Below are 23,768 nucleotides of genomic sequence, written 5' to 3' on the forward strand. Positions count from 1 at the left end.
AGCACCTCAGGCCAGCAGGAGCAGCTTCACCTCAGCACAGCAGGAGTGAAGAATTTAGCTACAGGTATGAAGCTGGGAGGCTTCAAGGATTCTGCTCAGAAGCCCTCATCATTGGACACCGGAGCACCTCTTACCTACACCCCTGGCACCTTCCTCACTGCCTCTGGGCCTTGAACAAGGGGTAAGGCACAAGGTGTGTGGGGTCTGAGACCAGGACCTGTTGTACAGAAGTGTCCAGCCTTAATGTGACAGTGATGGGGAACACAAGGTCCTGTGCAGCTGTGCACAGAACAGAGTTGTCATGGCTCAGGGTAAAGAGCAGCAGTTTGAGTAGTTCCTGGGGTTGAATTCACAACAGCTTTTCAAGTCATTCTTGGAGGGAGGGCCAGCAGGGATTATCATGACCTGTTTTATGCTTTTCTTAGGGCTGTGCCTTTTTTCAGGGGGGTGGGTGTTTGCCTCTAATCCATCACCCCATTATGGGGGAGGAGCTCTAGTGTCAGCAGCAGTTGGGGGGGGGGGGGTTGACATTTGGATGTTCTTTTGGGGTGTTATGGTTTATCTGGGGGGAAACAGTGGGAGTTGTTTATTCTGTATCTTTGGTGGCAGAGCCCTTCCCAGAGACCTGGGGGCATGTGTTGAGGGAAGGTGCTTGTTGTTGGGGTGAGAGTTGGAAACTCTTTTTTTTTTTTTTTTTTTAAAAACCTGTAAGGATGACATCTTAGTTCCTACTTTCCCTTAAGTGTTTGGCAGTCATTTTGACCAGTGTGCATTAAATAAATAGCAGTTATGTCACCCCAGAGAGCATTTCACTGTTTGAAGCTGCTGTTTGTTACTAATGTTTAGCTTGTGGAGGAAGGCTGTGGCTCTTCCTCTTCAGGGTTCACCTCATGCCTAGGGCTGGCACAAGGCCTTTGTACCAGGAGAGAATTTATCTTGCACACCCAGAGCCTGGTGGGGTGAGCCTGTGGGCCCTGCTGGTGCTGAGGGCTGCACAGGCAGAGGGTCGCTGCCAGCTGCCCATGCTCCTGGCTGAAGCTCCTCTTTGAAAACAGGTGAGATGCTGAGCCGCAGGAGAAGCTGCTGCTCCTGGGAGGGTCCTGTAGAGCCAGTGGCTGCCAGTGTATAAAGAATTGAATTATTCTCCCCTGTGTGCAGCGTGGCTCAGCCTGGTACAGTGACCACTTCAGCCTTAGTGGTTATTTGGTCCTCAAAACAGCAGCTGCCTGTTGCGGCCTTCTTGAGAGCTGCTGCTCCCAACCAGCTCTTGGACAGCCCCAGACTGCAGCCCTGAGGGAGGTAAGCAAGTGCTCTGCCTTTGCCTTGTGCAGGCACTCTTTTCTTACTTTAAATAGTGCTGTCTCCTTTCCACAGCTGGAGTTAGGAAGAACTGGCTCTTAGTGAAGGGTTCTATGGCAATGGTCCTGATGTGCAGCTGTGCCTGAGCTACTGCACAGTTCCAGGACCATTTTCAGAAAACCTGGTAGCACCCAGGCTCCACTTCCTGATCTGAAAGAATCTGACACAGAGTGAATTAAAAGTTTACTTTAATTTTGAACCATTGTATAACTGCATTTTTCTCATGAAGCATCTGTATCACAGCAGGCTACAATAACTTTGGGATAAAAGGCAACTGGTAAACTGTCCAATACAAGGTTCCAAAGAAACAGTTCTTACTGGCCCCTACCCAGACATATCCCAGATAAAGTTTTTGATCAAAAACATGAAATAGATCCACCTGCTTATTTTAAGCATATTAAAAAGGAAACTAATTGGACCATTTCTATTTGTCTAGTTTTTGTTTTTTTTATACAAAAAGGCTACACAATGTTACACTTTATTCTGAGTACAGTTAGAGCGATTATGAATTAGTGTTCTACACCTTTACTCAATCCTTAAAAATTAGAAACTGCTGGAGCATATTCACTATAACTTAATACTACCAGAGACTTAAAAAAAACAAAACAAAAACAAAACAAAAAACAAACTAACAACAATTACTGCGAGAAGAAAGGCTACTTCCAAAGCAAGCAAGGTCAGTACCATTACAGAGATTTAAAAAAAATAATAACTTTTTGACAAGCAAGGCTAGGGTTTGATAAATTCCATCTTGCAGTTCATTCTTGTGCATTCTTCCTTTCTTGAATCACTCCCAAAATCCATTGTATTATTACTCCTCGACCAAAAAGGACCAGAACAAAAAGTTTACTTCAATTGTTCCCATAGGAAACTCAGCTTGGTTAGTGTGTCAGGCACTTTCTGAGATACCAGCCCACCCCTCGAGCCCTCTCAGCAACTCTACAGCCAATCAACGCAAGGTCAGTCAGATGATACAGCTGTGGAGAGAAAAAAAGAGACAGGCATCAGCACTGCCCGCCCCGGGGCTGCCTCGGCTCTGCTTTCCAGCACATTCTAAGCCTGCATGAAGCTGGAGCAAGACATTGCAGTTAATCACTTCCACACCTCACGGCAGAAGGCAGTTGGGAGTGTACTGCTGTGTTTCCAGAGCGTGCAGGCACTGTTCTGGCACACTGGGACCCAATGGAACCAAGCCCGCCCTGCCAACCAAGTCCTCAGGCCATCATCTGCTTTGCTCTCTGGTTTGGTTTGAAATTCAAGGTTGGAGCTTCTTACCTAAAGGATGATTTACAGGTCAGTATCGAACCAGGCCAACTGATTACTGTCACCTGGAGGCAGCCCATCCATAAGGTCCTGGGCATGGCCAAGATCTGGCAGACCATCAACTGGGTAGTCAGCACCAGGGTGGTGGCCACCCATTTCATGTTCCATCATAGGGTCCATACCCAAGGCATCCTGACCGTATCCGCCCGAGTGGAAAGAACGGTAGCTAGGATCTAAGAAAGTTAAAGGTGGCAGAGGGAAAAAAAGCATAATGTTAACAGATGTTAGAGGCATCAGAAGCTGCAAGTATCAGTGTGTGAGAAGATCTCTGTAGCTATCTACTTCTTTTCTAAAGCCCAGCCAAGTTCGACACAATCTATTGCCTGCCCTTAGTGGCTGTTCCACTGTTGGGAACAGCCTCCCAGGAGGGTTCTGCAGACAAAGCACACTGCAGGCAGAAGCACAAGCAGATTCCAGCCAAGCCATTAGTCTGCATAATCAACACCACTATGATTCAAGAACGCTGCAGCAAAACCAGGCTCCAAGACTGTAGACTTGCTTCTGCGAGCCTGGTCAAAAATAGCTCAGAACCCTCAGATGGCTTGCACTCAAATCTGCAGACACGTGCAGACTAAGACACTCAGCAGCAGCTTTTTTGTTTTAAAGAAAAACTGCACTATTGGAATTGTCAAATCCATTTGCAGAGAACATAGATGATGTCTGGAAGCTCAGTGGTAGATTCTCCCACAGGGCTCAGCCAGGAGACAGCAGTTCTGCACACTGGGTGCAGCCAGTGATGCTGCAGAAATGGGTTATTTGAGCTGGCAGCTCCCCATCTGCCTGTCAGTCTGCAGCACCTCACTGAGGAGTAACTCACTTTGTACTCATTTGCAGTTCTCCTTTAAAATCTCTGCCTTGGCTGACCCCAAGGGAAGCCTGGCCAAGGGGAACAAAGCAGACATACCATCGGGGCGGTATCCGAGGGGCTCTCCCTGGGCACCAATGTCCAGTCCGAGGTCTGCCGTCTAGGTACACACAGAGGCATAGAGCAGTTTTAACAGCAGGGCTTTGGGTCAGCACTACTCATCCTGAGCCTAAAACATTGTGAAGCCTCCCCCAGATCCCTTTGTAGGCACTCTTCTACAGCAACTGCTGCAGCAAGGCACTTCTGTGGACAGGAAATGCTTTTCTCCTAGGTATCTGCATCCAGCTTTCAGGCTCAGCCATAGGAAAGCTCCAGCTCACTGGAATAAAGGTTCTGTTTGGGAATGAAAAATGATGGGGCAGGCCTAGGAGCATATCTCCTCAGGGAGGCCTGCCCAGCTCCTACAAGTTCAGAGATTCCTAAGCCAACAACAGCTTTTTAAGAGTTCTGCAAGGCCCTCTCTCCTAGCTTGCCCAATTCCAGAAGTAATGATTCCAGCCTGGAATGATGCAACTGCCCTACAGCCAGGGTCAGCAATGTTTCATTTCAGCTTCTCATTACTGTGGTGGTTAAATTTTGGGCAAACAGAAGAGCACTGAAACAGCACAAATCAATCAAGGGCTACTGTCCTATATTCAGTAAATGCTTACAAGGCAAGATCAGAAGCCCAGCTTGTCTGAGGAATCTGGACTTCAGATAGAGGCCTTGCAGGATGTTTTATGTTTATGCTTCTCTCATCACTCACACCTCAAGAGTTCAGTGGTTTCTAACATGCAGCAGAGACTTGTGGAAAGCTCTTCTCTGCAGCTTTGCACACTAACAGAATTATGAACAGCAGCAGCAATAGAGAATGGGCTCTTCCTATCTATGAGATGATCACTGAACCTCAACCTTGAGAGATGAGGAGGTACAGCTGGCCGTTTTCCTGATGGCATCTACACTTCACTACTGGGAAGAGGAAGGACTTGGGAAGAAGGGCTCCAAGGAAGAGCACAACTCACCTCATTCCAAGCCATGGGCTCAGTGCGGAACAGGGAGCTTGTCAGCTCCACTGAGAGCCGCTTCTTGTAGTCCTGGGGTTTGTCCTCAGACATCCTGAAGAGCACTGCAGCTGCATAGGTTGCTGTCAAGGAGTCGTCATTTTAGTAGAGGTGGAGTCTTAGCAGCTTTTCTTACAAGTACAAACCCTGTCTTTAGAGTTCACTTACCAACACCCTCATTCCTAGAGTGAAGCAGCTCTGTTAGAGGGGCAGTTGCACCTTCAGCTTCAATTGCTTCAGCTGCTTCCTTGTCTTGAGCCAATTCACAAAGTACCCCTGCAGCTACTCTCTGGATGTTCTCAATGGGAGAGTACAACAACTGCAAACAGAACACAAGGGGTTCTTTAACTCTTCAGCACAGTTCTACCAAGGAAGCACAGGAGCCCTTTTCTCAGTCCCCATCCTGGAGCACTGCCTGGAGCTCCTACTTACCTGCACAAAGAGTGGAATGGTGTTGAGGCCCCTGATGACAATCCGATTGTGAACATCGCGTGCAAGGATATGCAGAGCTCCAGTGCAGCCCTCAACGATCTCCTCCATGCGCACACCCTCCTGGTTAGGGAAAGAAAGAACAGGCATCTTTTCAATCAAGACATGGCATGATGTTATCCTGTCCACTGACTGGCAGAAAGCTCATTAGCCTGCCAACAAATAAGACTTGTTCCCTGTATATGCCCCCTTCCCACTCTACTGCTGGCCTTCAAAGTCAAGATGCCTGCTAGGACTTGGCCTGGTTCACACCCAACTGAATTTAGTAAGTGAAGCATCTCAGGAGAGCTCCTCCCACTGTTTTCACTTTGTTTCAGTGCAGGATGAACTTCATCTGACAACACCAGTGCTTCTTCCCCCAAATGGCATTAGCTTGGCAGTTTACAGCAACAGAGAGGCCCCCCTCCTGCACATGCAAGTATGAGCTAAGCTCCTGGCCTAGTAAGCTTTGCTTTCACTTGTCCATGCTAAGGCAAATTCCCCTTCATTCATGTGTTTGACAGGAAAACAAACACAAAACCAATGAACACAGAAAAATGCAAGCCTGATCTTACCACACTGACCTGGTACCTAAATGGGGAACAGAAGGCTAGAGCCTGTGAAACTCTTCCCTAACTTCAATAGCTTTAAGCACCCTTGGAAATACACAAGAAGTTGTGATAGCCTTCTTAAACCTGAGCTTCTGAGAAGGGTGAGGCAGTGCTGGCTACCTAGGGTAGAGGCTTGCTTGCCTTGCTAGAGCGTAAGCAGTTTCTGTGATCTATAGCATTCAGAAGTTTGAAAGGTTCTGAAGTAAAACAAGAACCAAGGTGTCTTCATGCTTAGTTAAGAAAAGCTTTGGGCCTGACAGGACAGTTAGCAGTCTACCTGGAATGGAGCAAGTACCTAACAGCTGTTTAGACCAAACAAGGGAGGAATCTGAGACAAGGCCAGTCAGTGGCACTCACCACAAACTGCTGCTGCGTGCCGCCCATGGAGGTCCGCCGCTGGGTGTCCTGGTGTGCTCTGACCAGCAGCTGCACTAGCCTGGGGATGGCTCCTTGCTCACGCAGCGGAGCGTGGTTGGCAGGGCACAGCGCCAGGTTGCGGATCAACCCCACTGTGGCCTGCAGGTGACAAAGGGGTGGGGAGGAAAAGGTCATTGCAGGGGTGCTGGCTGGTAGCAATCCCTTCTTTTCATCAGTTGATCCCAACTGCTGAAACCCAGAGACACCACCAAGCTGCTCAGCTGAAGCAGCTTTCCCCAACTGACCAGTTACAGACCCCATTACAGACCCCAGTATCTTGAACACCGAGTGGCATTAAAAAAAGTCTCAATTTCTCAGAGCTGAAAGCCCTTGGCCACTCCTTACCTTGATCAAAGGCCAGTGCGAGGGTGGGTGCAGCAGCTTCACCACCACCGGCAGCCCGTAGTGCAGGCGCACTGCGTTCTGAGCCATCTCTGCCTCCTGGTGCCTGCTGGTGAGGTGCCGCAGGGCGCAGATGGCAGGCTCAGTGATGTCCTCTCTGTCGCCGGCCCGCAGCACTGTGCGCACCAGAGCCTCGATGCCGCCCACCTGGCACACCATCATCTTGTTCTTGTAATTGTTGCAGGTCAGGTTAGAAAGGATGCCAGCAGCACATGTCACAACATTAATATCATCTGATCCCAGAAGCTGAACCAGAGTTCCTAGAAGGCCTTCCATGCCCTCCTGCAAAAGAGAGGGAAGAACAATTCAGACTCCTCCCCTGTATTGGCTTTTGATCCTGATCACTTAGGAAAGCAATTTACCTGCTTTGTGGCAGCATCTGACAGATTCCTCAGAGTCCAGAGACAGTTCTGCACAAGACGCTGGCTAGGATCTGTGAGGTGGAGTCCCAAAGCTTGCATCCCACCTAGAAGGTGGCACACATTTGACACCATTACTCAAATGTTTATCTTCTGAACAGTCAGGTCCTTCCTTCAAGTCTGAGTGCATCTCTCACCAGCTTCTAGATGTTTCTGGGCATTAATGTCACAGTATGGCTAGGTCCTAGTACTTCATCACATACAAACACAACCCAAGATCCATTTTGTGACACTGAGCCTTTCAAATGTATGCACATTCTGTCAGTGCTCAGCCACCAAGCCACCCAGCTAACAACACTGTAAAGCTTACTCAACCCCCCCTACCTTTTATACTTCTGTATACTGAAGGTCTCCAAACTAGTTATGGACTGAAAGACCAGCCACCAACGTTCAATCCTTCATACTGGCAGTTTCTCCTCGTGTGGCATGTACTGACCCTCAAGTACTGCCTAGCTTTTGAAGTTACTGTGGATTCAAGGCACTTACCAGCCTCAACAATAGCAGGTTTGTTGCTGGAGCAGACTGACAGCACCTTCAGCACCCTACTTGTGGTCCACAATAGCTTCTCGTAAGTATAGGTCCTCATTATGTTTACTAGAGCCTGGGGTCCACCACTTGCCAGAATAATCAGCTGAAAGACAGCAAAAATAACAACTTACCTGCTACTTCCTGTGCACATCAGAAGTAATTGCTGATGGCTTACACCCATCACAGGTTACAGATCTCCAAAACACTGCTCATATACACAGTCTTAATGGACACAGGACTGCAATTCCTGTGTCCCACACCTCTTGTGAGGTCAGGACTAGCTGGGCAAAAACCAACTTGGGTGAAGATTCCTAGTAAGGAGATCAGTACACAGGCACTGCCTGGCCCCTGGCAGCAGGCTGACTCCTTTGAAGTGCTCCAGAGCAGAGGCACTCACCTTGCTTTCTTGATTGCCATATGCTAGAATCTGAAGGCAGTCTGTTGTGATGGCCAAGAATTTGACATTTGTTTTGTTGAGCAAGGCAACCATTTTCTGCAGCCCCCCAGCCAGCCGCACAGCCATCTTGGCCCCTTCCTGATGCAACAGGAGATTGTGAAGAGTTGTAATGGCATAAAACAGCACCGAGTCCACTGGGGACCTAAGGAAAGAAACCACCCCATTGAGCAGCTGCACCTACCAGCACCGACTCAAACCGCTACAAGTACCATCTCACCAGTGCACATACCCAAGCATTTTGACCAAAGCTGGGATGCCTCCTGATTTGAAGATGGCCAGGAGGCCCTCCCGGTGGTGTGAGAGGTTGTGTAGTGTTCCTGCAGTGCAGCGGGCTGTCTCCACGTCGTTTGTGTTTTGCATGGTACGGACGATGGCAGACACCATTTGGGGAGACCTCATGATGGCGTGGCGAGACGCTTCCTTCTTGGATAACTGATGCACCATAACCGCAGCCTTGTTCACCACCACCTGCACAAGTTGGAAGCAAGCTTTTAGTTTTGAGGTCAGGGAAGAAACTCCTCAGACAAGCTAGTTGGAGGCAAAGAAGGCGCTTACCTGGTCCTCATCATTCAGCAGTTTGGTCAGCTCTGGGATGGCACGAGTTGCCAGCTCAGCATCATCTTGGTAGTTTATCAAGTTCACGACGGCGTGCTTCAGCATCTGGGACGGCTCGGCCAGGCGCTGCACATTAGTCGGGTGAGCAGCATCAAACTGTGTGGATGGGATCTGCATTCCTTCATCCAGCGTTTCAGGGAACATAGCTGCACGCACTCGCTGAGCTCTGGTCATTGCATACTGGCCGTCAATATCTGAAAACCAAGGTAAGTCACTACCTCACACCAGAGGCAAACAGCTCATCATCTAGGCTGGTAAGAATTCAGTATGGGGAGGTCTGCACTGCTAGTCTGCACTTCTTAGGCAAACAAGCGCAATAAGAGGCGGCCTTACCAGCAACTTGCTCCTGGGTGAAGGACTGGGAGAATCCCTGCTCCCACTCGTACAGTACTTGCGTTGTGTCCACATCTTCCTCTTCAGGATTTCCCTTGCCGCTCAAGGAGGGAGCAGTTGTTGTGGCTCCAGAATGGATACCAGAGTCCAGATAGGATTGTTGCTGCCAGTGACTGACTGCTGCTTTTCTGTCTGGCTCCATTGCCATATCCAACTCCATCAAGTCAGCTGTAAAAAATCAATCATGGTTAAACGTGAAAGTTCAGTTACACCAGCATGCATGAATCCTTCAAGAGATGACACAGATTTTACATGAAAATAACCTGTTACAGCTACCTCAACCCCGAGGCAGCACTGCAAGCCAGACAGCAGTTTTAAACTGAGGCTTTACGTCAAAGCAGTGCAGACATCTGTAAACCTAACAGAGCCAGCACTGCTGTTGTGACTGCCTTTGTCTACCGCTTTGAAGTTTCCCTTTCCACTTGGCTATACTTAAGGGACCCAAAATGCTTAGGATGACAAACCTGTTTGGCAGTCTGAGTTCCAGTGTAAGATACTCAAACACCATAGTAGAGCAGATATTATTCAGCCCAAGTGACTTAAAGAAGGGGAGTAAAGAGTCGGTCTAGCTGCTCTTTATCAGTACTGCTAGATTCTTGTAACAAATTAATGAATTCTATACCTTGGGTTGCCATGTCCCTTGTGCTCCCAGAACTCTTTCCTGCTGCCTTTCAGAGACCCTACAAAAGAGCAAGGTTAAGACTAGTTAAACACTAACCAGAGCTAGTGAGATTTCATATTACAACACTGGAATTGCAAGCTAAGGCTTTGCCAGTTCATTGCTACAGTGAGTAAATGCAAATGCTAAATTAGCAAAGCCTCACGGACACAGAAGAAGGAGATGTATTACCCAGACCTTCCCTGGCAGATTAGATGTAAGAGATTCTCCTCTTAACTGCAAGAGCAAAACCACAGGCCCAAACCTGAATGTTACAGAACCATTTTCACTTCTCTGTCCTTGCAGAAATGGCACTCCAAATTCCACAGCTTGGACATGTTGCAAAGACAAGGGCTAAATGCCAGACTTCATGTCCCTCAAAGACAACTACTCTTAAGATACTGGCAAAAAACTGTTTGAAACAAGGCTGCAACAGGTTTTTGCAGGGAAAGCTAAAATGACCATTTAAGACAAACTGCTATTATTTCAGTGGTGTAAAGACTACCTACATAGTTATAATTTAACCTACTCCTTTCCACAAGAGGAAAAGTTTCTTCCTACACAAAACACTTTTGACTCTATCCTGAGAGCTGAACCAGCCTCATGAACAACTGCTCTCCTTTAGCTGCACACATGAAGTCACTGAACTCACTCTGTGTCAAGGTAACTTGGGACAGGAGGCTGAAATGTGATCCAAACACCCTGTCAACATTTTCAGTGCGTACCTCCATCTGGTATCACACCACCAAGCAGCACAGAAGTGTTTGTACCATAAATCTGCCCCGTCTTTGGTAACCCAGAAAGAGAAATTCAAGCCTACAGCTTCACAAGAAGTCACTCAAAGCTGTCATGCTTTTATTTTGCTTGCTCCCCTTCCCTGCCCAGTCCAACCCTGTTTTCAGCACAGACACACAGCCGGTGACTGCCTGTCCTGGGAGCTGGCCAAGCAGAAACATCTGTAGTGAGCAAAACCATCTCTTCCAGCAATCAGCTTTCAGAGTACTGTTAGGTGTTAGAGCTATGCTGATCAAAACATTCTTAGACAATGAAGTAAAGGCAAGCCACTAATCTCTTTAAAGGACAGGTTTGCAGCACTGCATCAGAAGGCCCATTTGATGCTGTATTTGTGTAAAGGGAGATTTCCCATTTCAAGTTTCCTTCAGGAATACCTTTTAGAAAGCCATAATTAAACAGAAGACAAGCCTGCAATTTAAGACATCTCACTGAATAGATTAGGCAACTCTCAGGCAAGCTTCTATTTCACCATCCCTGAGCCAGCTGCAGGCTAGTGCAGCAGCTCCTGAGCAGTCTCCTTACTTTGCTGTACAAATGCCAGTGCCGTCTGTTCTGCACTCCCACAACTTCCGGCAGCAACCCTTCTCTGGCTCTTTTAAAATGGACAGTAGATCTCCATCTGCAGCAGATTAGCAGCACTCAGCTGATTTAAGGCATAGCACCACATACGGTAAGTACCCTGCTATGCTGCTGGAAATGCTTCAGCCCCTAAAGCAGTCCTACTCCACAGCCTGGAGAAGACTGCCAGCTCCAGCTACTCCTCAATCTGCATGGAGGATGCACTGTCATACCATTTTTTCCCCAGTCCCCTGGACACTGGATTCTTCCACTGTGCTGTTAAGAGTTTGGGAGTAGCAATAGTAAGGGGTACTAAAACTTAAGCCATAACTTAAGCCATTAAGACCATAAATATAGAAATTCTCCAAGTAGTTAACTTGGAGGAAATGCCTCTACAAAAGCCCCACAGCTCCCTGCAGGTCACATTGTCAGCCCCACTAACATCTTCCAACTAGGAGGAATTGGAATAGCACTAGAAGGGAAACGTGTATCTTGCTCCCTGGAGTCCTCACTACATCAGACAGACATTTCCAATCACTGGGCAATATGCTTGGTACAAAAGATCTCCTTTCATTCCTGTCTCCTAAAAGAGGACTACTAATAAGTGGTCACCGAATCAGTGCCAAAGTTAACACACTGCTAGATGAACCAGCTAAGAGCACTACCTATGCTCTGGGATATTTACTACCACCTCAGATTCAATACCACACAAGGTTTGGGAACAAGGGTTGTAATCTTTTTCCACTGTTGAATTGTGCACATATGAAGGCAGCTGGCTTGCAGCAACTGCAGTCTGAAATGGTTGTTTCCATTTCAGCAGCCTGAAGAGATCAGAAGAGCAGCTGTACCGTTAGGTTCAATCCAACACACCAGAACAGCCACTGAACTGCAGCACAACTCCAAACCAATGCTGAGGAACATCTGCAAACCAGCAGCTGAGAACACTGCTTGTGTTCAGCACTGCATTGTCAGTCTCATAGGCAGTATGCTGCTGCACCTCTCAGTTTCCAACATGCTCATCTGCATTTCATACACCTGTAAGCCCCCCCAGCCATTCCATTTAATGTGAAATTGGTTTTAATCCAACCTAACTGCAGCCAAGGGTAGCCAGGGCAAAGAAATACATTCCATTTGATTTTAAGGTTTCTGTAACTGATGCTCTCCTCCCATTCTCCTTCCCTTTCTCTTCTCCTTTTGCAAAGGGGGAAACTGAATTCAGACAAGTTGCTGACTTTGTTTTACTGCTTGTTATGGCCAGGGTTAACCACGACATTTGCAAAGCCCCAGACTATGTACAAATGTCTGTGGTGTTCATTTTTCTGACAGAAACTGGATAAATGCACGCAGGATAGGGGTGAGCTGGTTGGGGAGTGGAAACAACAAACCCTACTCTGCTAGGTAATTAAGCTTTTAGCCCCCACCAATGAAGCATCTAGCAGGCTCCTTTAAATCAAGCTCCTCTTCACATTTCCTGGAGGGCACATGACTAGTCAAGGTCAGTAATACAGATCTTCACCATCAAGGAGAGACAACACGGACTCAGTTACACTCCACAAACAAGCCTTACCATAACTGCAAGTTCCTGTAAGCCTCAGCAAAAAGACTAGCTGGTACTCAAAGTCCAGATTTTGGTAAACATCGTGTTATGCAGAAGTTCATATGGATGTATTGCTAGGAGTTAAGGGACTGGTAACTTCATAAAAACCTCCTCCTCCCCATGTCGCTACCCACTTGTTTACCATCAGCAGTGCTGGGTGTAACCAGAGGCTGAGGGTTTTAAAACCAATTCCTGCACTACAGTGCACTGTGTTCCAACAGCCCCCAACCTTGCGCTTGAGTTCTAAAAAGCCCTCAGAAAGAAACACTTCTGCAAGCTTGGCAGGCCTGGAAGCTACATCATTTCAAGTAACTTTTCAAGAATTCAAATTTTTTGGCTTTCAAAGGAATGAAAGGGGAATATTTTGATGAATAAAATCTAGCTATTAACTTCTGATTTTGGAGCAGGTTTAGGCACATGCCAAGGAAGTTAACAAGCCCACAGCATTTCTCTGCTTACAGAGAACTATGAGTACAGCCTGTGGGGGGAGGAGGGAAGACATTACATACACATAGGAACCTCACATTTACCTGCCTGGGACAGAAAGACTACAGCACATTTGCACCTCTGCTGCAGTTTATCAAACCTAAACACATTTTCTTTGTCAGCTAAACCAGTTCTTAAGCCTACAAGAACAGCCTGGATTTGCAGCTTGTATTAAAGAAAGATGTGTTCATCTTCTTTCAGGGTTGCTACCTTAATCTTAACAGAATCAAGATTACACCTGACTGATCTGATCAGGAGTCTTCCAGAAATCTTTTGCAAGTCTTCTAGAAATCTTTTGCTCAAAAGCAACATCTTTCTTAACCTTGTAGTAGAACTCAAGACTGATAAATGCCATCAGCATGACCTACTTAAAGGGAACATGTTTACTGACCCTGTTTTCACACCAGGTCTTATCTAGGACAGGCTAAGAAAATGCATCTTTAAATGATCATCACCAGAGCTGAATAGCACATTTTCTTACACAGAATGAGCAGATCTTGGTCCTCATGAGAGTTACAGCAGTTAGAAACGTGTACCACCCAAACACCAGTGAGAAGTAGGTGTACTGGAAGAGAGGTTTTCTCTACTGCAAACGTTACCAAGGTGTAACTGGACGCATTCTTTGGGTCTGGTTTTTAAGTGGTCTTGTTTCAGGCAATGAAGTTGTCTGTATGTCTGCTTTAAAGACTCAGTAGTCAGACTACACAGAAAACATCAGTTCTACAACTAATACCACCAGGTAACTACAGCACTCATTCCTGTGATCCAGGAACAGAAATAAGAGCTTGATGTAGCAGAAGCTTCTGAATTCCCACATTGTCCCTAAATGAAGGATATGAAAAATACACTGAATTAAAGGATTTTAAAATAATAATTAAATAAAGAAACATTTGTTGTTCTATTTCCTAGAGAAGGAAGCAGGGGGAATCATCTGAGTGAGACAATACTGATAGTGGAAATACGAAAGAAGCTTTCATGGTACAGAAGCTCGCTCAGCCATGAGTGGCTGACCTGTCTGCTTCAGCGATTTTTGGTCCAACCTATGCCACAGCTCCAAGCATTCTTGCAGCAGGGAAACCCAATGCTTTTTGTCTTATGAAAACATGATCCAACTGAGATGGTCACTTCAGTATTGATTAGGGCTAGCACTAAACTCATTAACAGAAAGACTACAAAGTTTCTTCCTTCAAAGAGGGAAGCTATAATCAGTTTATACTTGCCTACTCTTTTTAAAATTCTATAGTTGAAAATGTCGCAGCTACAGTTTGGCAGGGATTTGAAGAGAGAAGCTGCAAGTGATATATGAGATCTGTTTTTTCAGATTGCACATTCACAAATAAAACAAGGATGGTACTTAACTTTCATTTTGTAGCTTTAAAGGTTAAGAAGTTCAAGATTTTAATTCTTTGCCACCAACAATCTGTTGTAAACATTTAATTCCTTATGCAAACATGGATAAAGTCCTCTTCTCCCATATCCTCCCAGATATTTCAAAGAACACAACTTTGAGAACTTCTGCCTGGCTTTTGTTAACTCTGGAGGCCCTTCTTATATCAGATGCTTCTGAGAAAAGTCCTGAAAGTACAGTTTCAGTGCTTGGTGTGTTCAGAGATTTTAAGCTTATTCCAGGAAATGCAGTTGGTGTTTGGTTATTATTGAATACAAAGAACAGAAGATACTGTGTACTCCAATATTCTGTGTAGCAGCATTTGCAATCCCCAGTCACCTTTTCCATGGACAGGAATAGCTGTGTGCAGTGAGTGGGGATTATTTTGAAGCTCAAGTTGTATGCACACATTAGAGGGCCTTGACTGTTGTAAAATCAGTCACCAGTAGTGATTTATGGATTAATAATTTTAATTCTTCCAATCCCTCCTCACACCAGCAGTTTAAGGACCTGGATGGACAAAATCTACTCCAACACTCATTGAAAACTGGCTCTCAAGCAATAGTTTGGGGGCTGTAAATTATCACATTAAACAAAGCAATAGATCACTTGGATGTTTTTGGAGACTATAGAGTTAGTCTACCTCTTTATCTATACCTGGAATCTGCTTCCAGCAGCTTGCTATTTAATACTGGTTAAAAATACCTTCTTGTAGGTCATCAGAAGATATCCCAGGTAAGTGCAAGTAACTTACACAGTACATGACATCAGAAGGAAACAAGCCAAGCCATGGAGCCAACTCTAAAACACAGCATGAGTTTTCAGAGCTCTAAATTATTTCTGTCATCTTATGTGTTAAATGATAGAAACCCTCATCTATAGCCTTCCCTACCATCTCAGAAGAAATGCCACAGCAAAAGATGGAGGAGCATTACTAAACTGTTTTACCACAACGTAGCAGCATCAACTACTTCAGTAGTTCTGCTGGAAACTAGGAGGTACCAATAATCTTAACCTGCATGCCACAGCACACATCCACACTGGAATCCAGTTTACTGAGCCCAGACTGCAACAGACCAAACTCATTCAAACTAAAACCAAAACTGCTCTGGGCATCTCCCTCAAGTGACATTTGCCTAGCATCATTCTATCCAACCACTAAGCAAAAATACTCACTCCAGTGATAAAGTCAATATCCTGTGTAATCCAACCAGCTCAAATTTATCCAAGCTAGAATACTTCAGGCAATGCATTCTGCTGCTGCCTGCAGAGAGGCTGAAGATCCCTTGCAAATAGCAATATGTTCTAATTTAGATTTAGCCAATCAGATCACAGTCAGTTTGACTCTGAGCCCAGAATACACAACAGTCTTAAACTGCTCTTTAAAATATCTTAATAATGAGAACTGAAGATCTTTCTCCTATCAAACATTAACAATTAAGAAATCTCAAGAATGTCTGCTTTCCTGACCTCAAAGGTTAACAGGTTGTAACTTCCAAGCTTTAAATATTCTTAATACAGGAAGAGGCAACAAACTCAGATGATCCAGAAAATTAAAGTGGAGGAGGGGTTATTTGACAAAGCACAGATCTGCCAATGCTCACTGCAAGTTACCTCTGCTTTCAGACACTGTCTTTTGCTGCTTCATTTCCACTTTGCTGCTTCTTCCTTCAGGCACCCCAGTTTGCTGTAACACCAACTGTTTCGGCTTTTCAGCCTTTGTCTTCTGCCTCAGATATTTCATAACGAAGGCAGAAGACTCTCTGCAGGGGCATTTTTAAAGTTTGGCGTTTTATGTAAGAGCTCATTTGATGCCAAATCACAAAAATAAAAGTGTTGTGCCTATTTTAATTGGTCTTAGATTGCTGAGGTGACTTAAGAGCACAGTAGAGTTTCTAGTCACATGCTCATTACCTAAAGCAAACAAGCAGGCAAATACTTCTATTCCTGCTAGACTTGTAAGTTGATTACAACTGCTAAATGGAACTGAAGTGCAGGCATCTGGTAGCCTTTACTGGAGTAGCTGTACTAAAAGAGGATTTATCCCTCAAAAAATGTCTAGTGAAGGAAGGATTCAGGTTGCAAGGTCATGAAACTTGAGACTTATCTTTGAATTCATGCAGCCTTAAGAACACATGGCAGAGGGCAGGGAAACTTTACAGCAGAGCTCTAAGGCTCCATTCTACCACACTTCATTAGGGCTGGAACAGCCCAGTGTTCTGACACTGCAGGACCCCAACCCCCCTTGCTCTCCAGAGAGACAGTAGGCTAGTCAAGAATTACACTTGCTAGCCCGACTGCCAAATGATCACCTGTGACAACTCAGTGCATTTCAAGTGCAGTTGGGGCTACAATCTAAGGGCAATAAGAACCACATTTCGTTTTGCTCACCCCCCAACTACAGGATGCCACGCAGAACACAGTTTCAATCGACCACCGAGGAGCAACTTTAGCCACTGCAAAAATGTATCAGAAATGGACTTTGTGAGCTTTCACTGCCAGATGGGATCTTCCAGCTGCAGGCATTGAGTGTTACTGAAACACAGCGCTTCCAGCAACTAACACCGCAGATCGGCACTAACAGCTTGTGTGATTAGTCAGGTCTTCACAGGTACTAAAGGTTTAAGTGCCCTGTTAAAACCAACCCATTAAAACTTTCAATAAAGCAAGAGTTAGCATTGGTCTGAGAGCCATGCTCAGCCAACAAATACTTGAGATAACTCATCTGCAAGACGGCGAGAACCCGGAGAATTCACAAGCACATCAGCTAAGTTACTAACAAGGTAATAAAGTTCACCTGGGCACTGATCTACAGCATCATTCTAAGAGATGATCTTTCAAACTTCAGGACCTGGCAGGAAGCCTCCCCCCCAAAAAAATTGAGCTAGCAATATCACATAAAGGGTTTGCAGAAGCTTTAATGCACTGTATTTTACTCTTTAGGACAAACATTTTAGAGAAGCTTTGGTGAAAATTCTGTACTGATACCCCGAGATATCAAAAGGTACTTCGGAGCAGTTAACTACCACTGATGCCCCACAGAGTTCTGTTTGATGCTGCCCAGAGCCTAAGGCTGCCAGAACCACGTGGCTGAGCACGTTAGGTAATATCAAGACCACACACACCTTTTCACACAGTCCTGTACTCTCTGCTAGTGAAAAGCATACTTATGCTGTTGTAGCTAAAATCTCACAGCACAGTATCTTGTCACTTCAGAGCCGTTAGTGTTTGGATCCACAGCACAATTATTTTGCTCTTTACCTACATAAACATTCAGGCTTTGCAAGAGGTCTGTCAATGTTTTATATTCAAAATCGGGGCCAAGCATAAACGGCAGCCTCTAACAAGACCTGCAAGCAAAAAACGATCTTCAAGAGCTGCACTTTCTGCACTGGGCATCTCTCCTCTACAGAAATCTGTTTTCAAGAGCTATCTATACGCAGCAGCTGTGCTGAAGCTGACAGAAATTAACAGGTCACGTTTGAAAGCAATAGACTGTAACACTAGCAAAACAGGGATCACTTTTCTAGTAGGCAAGGCTGGCTCCAAGTAACCATGGATCAATCTCTGCCCAAAAGAGGAGTTGATGATAATCTTTAGACAATGTGAGCCACTGCTTCAACTACAAATTTGGTGTTGCACAGCCAGCTTGAGGGGGGAAAAAAAAGCAATAATTCCACACAATGTACAGATCAACCCTTTGGCACAGGCTGCACTAAAGGACTGCTATGACAGTTTCAGGTTTATGAACATAATGTAAGTTCATAAGATTATCAACCCTTAATCATTTTGACCAACTAAGCACAACCAACTCAGGCAGGTAACCTCCCAACTAAGTCTCTTCTATTCAGAAATGGATTTACTTAGAGATCCTTTGGTCACTAGGCAAGCATTTCCAATGAGGGTTTCAAGCAGCATTCATTATGTTTGTGTATCCTATGGCTGGGCAAACATTAAGAGCAGATTTATTATCACGGCTCAGAAAGTTCCCACACCTTTTTTTGCAGGTATCTATACCTGCATCTCATCCCCGAGACAGGGTTGTGCAGTGTTTCTAAGGTTTAGGTTGCCTGCAGCACTCTGACACCTGCACTGATTTGCAGCTTTCAGTCCATGTGCCCCTACTTTAGCTGAGTAAGATGTCTGTAGCTGAGAGGGCAGCAGCCAGGATCAAGTATTTTCAGTCTTACCTAGGCACATAACACAAGCTGCTGTCGTGACCATTTAGAGATAACCTTTGGAAAATTAAGTATTATACCACATTTCATTTAACACTAAAAGTTCAGCGACAAACCACTGCCAGCTCTAAGGCTTCCTGCCCACTTAGTTTTCAGGATCAAAGACACTTAATGGCTCTGCAGTCGTTTCTCATGGTCCTGGGTCCTGTACATCACTACCAAGGAGGTGACAACCACTGCGTTACAGAAGTATCTTTCCCTCTTCTCTATCTAGAACTTGAAACCTTCTTTTCCACTCTAATACAGCAACAATTTAGCAAACCATCTCCCTTCCAAAACACCAACCGACCATAATTGTTTCTTCTTCAGCTGCAACTATGTAGCCAGCCATGAACATAGCTGATAAACATTAATCTCCATGGTTAAAGAAACCAGAGTGATTAGTCACAATTGCACTGACACTAATGAAATGCTCATGAATCTGAAAGAGGCTGCCTTTGCCTGTCAGAATAACTATATATTTACAGTCAGACAGACCAACACTCCAGAAAGTACTGTTTAAGCAACAAACATGCTAATGAGGTCTGACACTGCAAGATGTTTCTTCAGCTCCCAGTTAACTCAGGGAAAGTGCCAAGGCAAGAAAGAGCATTCATCGACACCTTTAGGATGTTAGGAGTTCTGGCCACTGGAGGGCACCTACATTGCTGCCAGGACAATACAGAACTACTTGCTGCAGTTGCTGCAGAGTTGGCAAACTCCTCCAATTGATACAAGTCTGTTTAAGCACAGTAAGGCAGCCTAGAAACGCCAGAAATGCACACTGTGCATGTGCCAACTCCAGTCAGACCCATCTAGTTCACACTACCTTCATAAAAACAGCAACCGAAAACACTAGATTAACTCTTTCAAGCTTTAAACAGAATTAACTCATTCCTTAAGCAAGGCTCCAGAGTTGGTTTAGTATTAAGTAACACAGCAAGTCCTATACTGTGGCAATACCAATCCAGTCAGTGAAAGTTGTTTCCTAAAGCCACTTGGAACACCAACAAAAAGTTCTTCCACGATGAAAGCTGTAAAGCAGCATCTGCACCACTACTTCCCAGGCCATGGAAAGCACAGGACAGACACGTTTGTTTTCACATTAAATTACAGCAAACAGACTCTTGAGGCCAGGCTGAGCTACAGGTATGTTTCACTTGGCTCACCTTATCAATTTGGTGTTCTTTGCAGACAGAAATGCCAGAACAAGGCTTCCATTAGCTCCCCCCACTTGCGCTTGAAATTACCTGTCAGTGCAAAAAAACTTCTCAGGCTCCTCACCAACAGGATCACAGGATGTTAGGGGTTGGAAGGGACCTATGGAGATTGAGTCCAACCCCCCTGCCAGAGCAGGATCACCTAGGGCAGGTCGCACAGGAACACATCCAGGCAGGTCTTGAAAGTTTCTGAAAGAAAAAGACTCCACAACCTCTCTGGGGAGCCTGTTCCAGTGCTGTCACCCTTACAGTAAAGAAGTTCCTCCTTATGTTGAGACACTACCCTCTTGGGCTAGAGCCTGATCAGACACTACCTTGGCATCAAGTGCCAGAAATGGTTATTGACAGTTAACCAATGTCTACTTACTCTGGAAGTCTAACCAATTCAGTCGGTGCATAACATCAAAGCACCCCCAAAACCAATCTTCCAGTCCTGAACTAGAAAGCCAGTAACACTGGCTGACCGACTGCCCGTCTGACCAGGGTCATTGTTTTAGCTAGACAAGAAAATTCACATGCAATACTGACTGCCAAGGAGTTCACAGAACATTGCAAAGTTCATGTGGTACCTACCATTTCTAAGTCCTCCAGCAAACCAAGGGGCTCAGAGCTTGCAAATGGATGATGTGAGGACCCAAGAGCAAGCCTCAGCTGCCTGCACAGCTTCTCACAGAGCTTTATCAGGCTTCAGTGAAGTATGATGTTCAAGATAAGTAAGGTCGGTCCTGATTTTCCTGCCAGGATATGCTGCCTACCAGAGTCACAGAACAAGTTTTGCTGCAAGCAACAGCATAATCACCACAAGCCCTGTGTTACCAGCTTTAACTATGAATTAACAGGAGTGATTTGCATTACTGCTGCATTTGCACACCAGTCTGCCTACCGGACATTTTGCAGGAACATCCTCATCCATGAGTTTGCACCCTCAGATCACATTTTATAAGAACGAAGCTTACAACAGCCATGTTTCTTCTCCTATTCTTGCCATTTCCCTTTCTACCTCTCAAAATAATGCAAAATTAGTTTAGAAGGCTACTAGTACTAACTTGTACACCTCGATTAAGTTTCTGAGCACTGTGTTCTTAAGAGCTAAGCTTGGGATTGGTGATGTTAAACCGTAAAAGACCAACATTCATTTCACCACGTCTGAAGGGCAGCCAGATTTCATAGCCAAGATTTGATAAGCCAGTTACTGACACACCACAGTCACAGCAAAATGCTGGTGTCCACAGCAGGCTCTAGATAAAGCAAAAAGCCCAGCCTGCTTATTGCTTTGGTACAGAAAAGAAAACTGGAGTCACTGAGGCTGTAACACAACGTTTGAAGAACTGAATTTTCCAATCAAGCTTTACTTTGTACTAAATCCCTGCTTTTAGAAGCTATTGCGCATTGCTTTGTCCTTTCTATCAACATGTTTTTACTTATTTCTCCCCTAGACTCTTTGAAATGATCAGCCACACAGACCAACGTGAGCATTCCCACACCTATCAGTTTGTGCCCAAACAGAACATAACCAAACGAATAGCCAAGCAAATATAACAGAACGACCCCAGAACAGCAGGACACTCCATATGACTTTATACTGAACGGCTGAATTTAGAGACCCTTAAAGCTTTGTCTGAAAGGCTAAGTCTGATTTCCAGCAGTACGAGCCATTAGGCAATCGACACAGTAGCCACATACCTGCAGCCGTCAGCACTCATTAAAAGTGCAAGATTAACATCAGGTTCCTGGACTGCCGGTTACTGAAATTCACACTGCAACTTCACCCCACAAACACCACTAAGTTTTGTCCTTTACGCCGTTTTAAAGCCGTGCCGTCGTACCTTTTTGTCATTCAAAAGGAAAAACAGAATTAGCAAGTTGTTCTCTGGTGCGTTTTAGTATCAGCAAAACCCCTTTCAGGTAGTCGTCTGTCTTTGCTATAGTGTCAGCACATAAAGATCCTATTTTACTAAAACCCCTCCTTGATTTCCGTCCATCGACCTCAGCATACCAGCCCAGCCTCTTTCCATTCACCACTTGCATACTTTGGGGGATGGGAAGACCACAGATGTCTGGAACATACAGAGCGTCAGAACAATGGCTGCTCCATGAGAAAGAGATCAAGAAGTAGCTGATTACAAAGATCGACACTGCTATTTCTAAAGTCACAAGCTGCCTGTAGTACCTTCACAGCCTGTCCTTTCTTCCCAGAAGGGATAACCTTCAGGAGAGGATTTGGGGAAGAGAGTCAAAAAGGAGGCAGCCCCACATCCTACATCAAGTTTTAGCTAGGGATGAATATAGGGTTCTGCTGGATTTAAGAAGCCCTGATGTCCCAGGAGCAGCTAATCATGAACGAGAGAATAACTAAGCTTTGGGGTAAAAAAACCAAAGGAAACACAACCCACCTGGAGTCCCCTGTTCCACGGGAAATCAGAAACAAGAGTCCTGTAGCCTACTGGGAGTAACAGCAAGTTGCTTCACACACCTCAGTAGTTTGTGGGGTCGGAGCCGCCGTTGTGCCCCTAGGCCGGCCACGGAAAGCAGCAGGCGAGCCCCCGCACTACCCCAAGCCACTCGTTCTAAGACTCTGGTAACGTGGGTGTTAAAAACTTAATCTGATTGCTCCCAGCTCCGCTCAGCTTCATTTCGGCGACACCCAGAAGCAGCAGTACCTCCCCAGCAAATATGCATGCAACTAAATCCGAAAACCCACAAGGCAACCGATTAGTTATCTCCCGCTGACTGCGGTGACCGTGATTAGTTCATTATATTCGGCACAAACAAACCCGTCCCCTGCTCTCTTCCCCCTCCCACCAACAACGGTGGTCTGCAGTCCACCGCCGAGACAGAACCTCCCCCCACCCTTAGAGAAACACCGCAAAAAGGCAGGCAAGAGCTCCGATCTCGGCCGCAAGCACAACCCGCAGCGGAGCCCTGGGTGGGCGGCCGAGACTCGCCTTCGCCGGCAGACCCCAGCAGCCACCCCCTCGCCCCAGGACGAGCTTCCCAAGAGACACCTCGGGAGCTGCAGCTGCCGCCTCCTACAACCACGCAGCTGTCCGGACCTCCCAAAACACGAACCCTCTTCTCCTTTCCTGCCCTCCTCCACCCGCCTTTCTCCCCCACCCCCCAAGCCCCGTCCTTCCCGCCTCGGCGCCGGGCACACCCTGGACCCCACAACGCTCGCGGGACGCGGCGCCCGCTCCCGCCCGCCCCGAGGCACCGGCGGCCGCTTAGGAAGGGGGACGCGGCCCAGGCTCGCCCCGAATACCCGCCGGAGAAAGCGGCACTAACGTTGCAGGGAGGCGAGAGTGCAGAGTCCCCCCGGGCTCCGGCTGCTGCTGCTGCCGCCCGGGCGATCGCGGTCTGGTCCGTCTTTTCTTCCTCGATCCCTCGTCACCACCTCCTCCTCGCTCGGTTCTTTGCTTACGGCGGTATTCCCGCCGCTGTCCTCCCGGGTGGAGACCGTACGGGGCTGCAGCGTTAGTCCCTTCGCCCCAAGCGCCGCTGCTGCTCCCACTGCTGTACTGAGCGAGAGGCTTAAAATGGCGTCGCTCACAAGGAGGTTCTTATAGTGAGAGCCGAACTCGACTGTATCCTGCCGCCGCGGCCGGGTCCAGAGCGCAGCATTCCACAGGCACGCAGCGCACAGAGCAGGGGGAGGAGAAATAGTGCCCGGCTCCCCGGGCGGAGGGAGACGGAGAGCAGCAACGCCTGGAAGCGGCACAGCGTGGGGAAGGCCGTGGCGGTGGCGTGGGGAGGCAGGGCCGGACAGGGCGGGCCGGGCGGTGTGCGGGGGAGGCAGCGGAGACACCTTGTTCTGGAGGTGGGGAAGAAGGAGCCGAGTCTTCGGCTGGGAGCGAAGTTGCTGCCTGAGGGTGGAGTAGAGGGGGCGGGGGAGGGGATGCCACTGAAGGGATTAGTCCTGGGTCTTGCCTGCAGGGGTCGAAAGGCGAGCGTGTGCC

General features: G+C 46.6%; 1 protein-coding gene across 2 annotated transcripts; it reads right to left on the reverse strand.

Annotated features, from left to right (window-relative positions):
* Nucleotides 1–1,564: 1,564 nt before the first annotated feature.
* On the reverse strand, nucleotides 1,565–23,120 carry CTNNB1 (catenin beta 1). 2 transcript variants are annotated; one of them, XM_054385050.1, is made up of 16 exons: nucleotides 23,098–23,120; nucleotides 9,520–9,577; nucleotides 8,838–9,065; nucleotides 8,445–8,698; nucleotides 8,119–8,357; nucleotides 7,830–8,031; nucleotides 7,391–7,535; nucleotides 6,848–6,951; nucleotides 6,429–6,767; nucleotides 6,024–6,182; nucleotides 5,020–5,139; nucleotides 4,756–4,906; nucleotides 4,549–4,670; nucleotides 3,587–3,647; nucleotides 2,635–2,855; nucleotides 1,565–2,336 (listed from the first exon to the last, which is right to left on the reverse strand). In XM_054385050.1, the coding sequence occupies exons 2-15, from the start codon at nucleotides 9,530–9,532 to the stop codon at nucleotides 2,647–2,649; spliced, it is 2,346 nt and encodes a 781-aa protein (XP_054241025.1). In that variant the 5' UTR covers nucleotides 9,533–9,577; nucleotides 23,098–23,120; the 3' UTR covers nucleotides 1,565–2,336; nucleotides 2,635–2,646. The 2 variants fall into 2 exon arrangements, with proteins under 2 accessions (XP_054241025.1, XP_054241026.1); XM_054385051.1 differs by lacking the exon at nucleotides 2,635–2,855.
* Between the last annotated feature and the right edge of the window lie 648 nt (nucleotides 23,121–23,768).

Source organism: Indicator indicator, chromosome 11, assembly GCF_027791375.1.
Source record: "Indicator indicator isolate 239-I01 chromosome 11, UM_Iind_1.1, whole genome shotgun sequence".
NCBI lineage: Eukaryota > Metazoa > Chordata > Aves > Piciformes > Indicatoridae > Indicator > Indicator indicator.